Source organism: Aristolochia californica, unplaced genomic scaffold (assembly GCF_029961685.1).
Source record: "Aristolochia californica isolate CCGP_79_NKW_82.1479 unplaced genomic scaffold, dmAriCali1.0.hap1 SCAF_7, whole genome shotgun sequence".
In the NCBI taxonomy this organism is placed as follows: Eukaryota; Viridiplantae; Streptophyta; class Magnoliopsida; order Piperales; family Aristolochiaceae; genus Aristolochia; species Aristolochia californica.
This window is the reverse complement of record NW_027182268.1, coordinates 1,582,748-1,586,566: the sequence shown is the minus strand read 5'-3', so window position 1 is coordinate 1,586,566 and position 3,819 is coordinate 1,582,748. Positions and strand designations below refer to the sequence as shown.

General features: G+C 42.4%; 1 protein-coding gene across 1 annotated transcript; it reads right to left on the bottom strand.

Moving 5' to 3' along the window:
- Positions 1-1,415: 1,415 nt before the first annotated feature.
- On the bottom strand, positions 1,416-3,819 carry LOC137936850 (phosphatidylinositol 4-phosphate 5-kinase 5-like). The gene is made up of 3 exons (XM_068781772.1): positions 2,780-3,819; positions 1,930-2,158; positions 1,416-1,843 (listed from the first exon to the last, which is right to left on the bottom strand). The coding sequence occupies exons 1-3, from the start codon at positions 3,580-3,582 to the stop codon at positions 1,655-1,657; spliced, it is 1,221 nt and encodes a 406-aa protein (XP_068637873.1). The 5' UTR covers positions 3,583-3,819; the 3' UTR covers positions 1,416-1,654.

Below are 3,819 nucleotides of genomic sequence, written 5' to 3'. Positions count from 1 at the left end.
AGACAAGACTATCCTTATATCAGTTTTACTCAGAGAATCCAAGTGGCTAAAGAACCCGTGCAAACAGGCGATGCAAAAATCCCTATGTGGATATAGGTTTAGTGTGCCTAGTGAATTGTTGTAAAATCACTTTATTGGTTTATAAGTAATTGCCTACTAAAGTACTAGAAAATCCCTATGCTCTAAGTTAGATAACCCGATTTACTACTAAATTCCTATGCAAGAGTGGGTTTTTGTACGTTGGTTATTGTGGTCAATTGAGCGACAAAAGTCTATATGTGAACAACATTATAATTGGTTTTAAAGACAATTTGGTGATGTTTGGCAACCTAAAACATAAATGAATTAATTCTAAGGTGGAAACACCGCAGGAGGAGGAGAAGATTGTGAACCACTATAAATTTGTGTCTTTGGGGTTTTTATTGTTTGTGTTTGTTCTTTAAATGTGAACTATTATTGCAATTTACATTAATTGAAAAAGAAAACGCACTTAAGAGGTGAACAATAACAACTAAAAAATAGTAAAAATTAACCCCCTTCAACAAATCAATAGAAGGAGCATTATGAAAGGTTGTCCTGTCCCTACTTCCTCCATTAGTCTTGGCTTCTTCTTCTTCTTCTTGCCTAGGTCTGTCATGGGAGAGTCAGCATTGGAGATGAGTGTTATCCGAGAGAGTTGCTAATTTTGGCCGAATGGTCCTTGTCAAAACTCTCGAATGTATATCATGGGTCCCATTAAGAAACTTCAGACATGGCACATGCCATCCTATTCTCATGTGTTCATGTCTGGCAACGCAAGCCCTTCAAATAATAATAATAAAAAAAAAAAAAAAAAAAAAACCTGCTAAACCTTATCCTCCTCTGATCCAGATTTCTCTTCAGAAAGAAAGATCATCTCAAATGGCGAAGATCTTCGTATCCAATAGAAAAAAACCCTTCTTCACGCACAAGGTGTCCTTTGAGAGGGCAAAAGATAGGCCGCCCCAATAAAGTAGCCTTTAATTTTCGAAGGGTAGGTTGGACAAACATCTCGACACAGGGTAAGAGTTGAAGAAAACATAGTTTCCTTTGTTTAATCTCCTCTCTTGGATTTTTTATGAAGAAGACAGCATGTTCCCGACAATGGCAGGCCAGTTCGAGTCCTAACCCCACTTTGGGATTTTCCGAAATGAAGATGAGAGTGGTTGAAGAACTTGCCAGGACAGATGAAAAGCAAAGAGAAAAAAGGCAAGTGGGGGCACACAGTTACTCTATCCCTGTTTTGGATTCAAGATCTGTAGCAATTTGAATTAAGAAACAGACAGAGAAAGACCAGATTCGTCCATGAAATTGGAAGACGAGGATCACTGTAACATGGGTTTGAAACACAAAAAGGGAAAAGAGAACAGAGAGTCGCAGATGCGTCTCCCGCCGCGTACAGAACAAAACATGAGAAGAAAAAGCTTTGAAAAATCATATTCAGTTGATATACATTTTTGTGCTTATTTACAAGGTTACACAGAAGTGATGACCAGCACCAGTGGGGACGAAGGGGGATTTGTCAGTCTTCTTTCTCACTTTCGCTTTTCTCTGTTAAAAAGCACGGTCGAACCTCCGGCGTCCTGTACCAAACTCGACAGTACGCCGGCACAAATAACTTACAAGTAAAAAAAAATTACAGAGTGACCGGAGCATCTCCTTTGACATCCAAGTTGCAAAACTTCCCATCCATCCGGTTCTGGACGGCTTTGACTGCGGCAACTCTCGCAGCAGTGGCCGCTCGATTCGCAGCCATGATAGCTTTGTTCACTTGTTCTTCCACTCGAGGAACTCTAATGGCTTTCTGTGCTATTCTTCTAGCAGCCTGGAAGCATGAACAGTGAAAAAATTGAGAGATCCGCGCTAACAGAACAGAAATAAAATTCACACAAGGATGGATTCAGGATGTACTTGATCAGCTCGAAGGACTGAATCAGACGATGGTGGTAAGGAGTTCTTCAGAACTCCACAGACCCACTCTCCACTCTGTGCATCACCATTCCGGAAAGCATACATTCCGAATCCCTGTTTCCGGCCTTCATGCCATGACCCTTCATAACAGTGGCCGTTGGCAAAGTGGTATACTCCAAATCCATGGATTCTGTCAGCAAAGTATTCCCCTGCATATCTATCACCATTCCTGCAAGTGTTTAATTTTATTTTAGTATGCTTCAATCTTAAACCCAGCTGCATGATCAAAAGATGATTATTTCTCTTATATTTTCGCATCGAAAGAAAACATCAAATGATTCAGAGAGAGATTTCAGCGAATAAAGTTATAGACTACAAATAAAGAGCATAAAGATACTCTACCGCTCACCTGATCTGGATCCAGAGAACATGAACAGAAACAAACCTAGAACCGTGCAAGAAATAAATACCAAAACATAAAAGTCACTGGCAGACTTGCAATAAATCGGTAGGGCGTAGTATTTACTACTAGGTTAATTTTTTTCCCCCAGAAAAGAAAACCCAGAGACGATCAACGGCAAACTCCAACTGTCCCATCCACCCATCTGGGTCCGTATAATCAAGAAACACAAACTGAGAAGATAAAAAAACCAGCGTTTCATTCCCATAAAGAAGATATTTCCTCTGAAGTAACAGCAAAAAGGTGAGGAAATAAAACAAGGTTTACTACAAGAACAAAAAGAAATCCCAAAATTGGATTCGGAGAACAAATAAACGATAAAAAGAGGGAAAGCAAATCTCTACGAAATCGATTGCTAAAGAATTAAGCAATATCAGGTTGCGCACTCACCGGAAGTGATAGCATCCGATGCCGTGCTTCACTCCGCACTTGAATTCGCCAACATAAGAACTTCCATCGGAGCACGTCTGAACACCCACCCCGTGGCTCTGTCCGTTGAACCATTCTCCTGCATAACTATCTCCGGTGTAGAACCGATAGGCCCCATATCCATGTCTCATGCCCTGCCGATACTGGCCACGGTACCGACTCCCTCTAGCCCAGCTCTCAATCCCGTATCCGTCGTATCTCTCATCAATCCAATCCCCTTCATATCTACCATTCAAGAAATAATTGTAAACTCCACTTCCGTTGCACTTACCTTTGTGAAACTCGCCTTCGTAGATATCCCCATTACTGTAAAACTCCACCCCTTCCCTCACAATCTTCTTCCGATCTTTCTTCAACGACAAAGAATCACCATCCTCGCCGATAGTCCACTCGACGGAAACCCCCCTGTAGAGACCGTTCCTTTTCCGGTTGAGGTCCTCCCAAAAGCTCTTAACTCCGAAACCCCTTTTCGCCAGGAACGCGACCGCGACGAGAATCACAGTAACTAACAAGCTGGGGAAAACGGGTATTTCTTCCGTAACATAAAAGAAGAAGAAAAACAAGAAAGCCGCGCTGGCAAGGATCCGCAGAGCGCGATGGGCGCGGCCCACTGGGAAAGAAAGAGGCTTATGGGGTTTGGGTTTATCCAAGGTCTGCGACTCCTCGTCTATTGCCGAGAGGCTATGAATGGACGACCGAACACTAGGTGAGCGAAGAAGAGAGGACTGAGTTCTCGTCAGCTTGCTCTGGCTTTTCCCTTCCATGGCGATCCTTTCCCTCCCTCTTCGTTTCACTTAGTCCCCGCCCTGTATCGAGAGATTCTTAAAAGAGACATATTCTGCAGAAATTCAGCCAGGAATCCGTTGAACAGAAGCAGCAGATTCAAGAAATGCAGAACCCGGCACAGATCAGCAGATAATCTCAGAGAAGCAGGAGCGCAAAAATGGAAACTGGAAACCAGTGGAGTCGACCAAAATAAAAAGAAAGGACAGAAATTCACA

Bases quoted from the DNA above. Each gene is read 5' to 3' on its own strand.
- LOC137936850 (XM_068781772.1), bottom strand. From the start codon at position 3,582: ATGGAAGGGAAAAGCCAGAGCAAGCTGACGAGAACTCAGTCCTCTCTT. The intron at 2,159-2,779 runs GTGAGTGCGCAA...AAACACTTGCAG, and splicing joins ATCGGATGCTATCACTTCCG to GAATGGTGATAGATATGCAG. The intron at 1,844-1,929 runs GTACATCCTGAA...TCATGCTTCCAG, and splicing joins CAGTCCTTCGAGCTGATCAA to GCTGCTAGAAGAATAGCACA.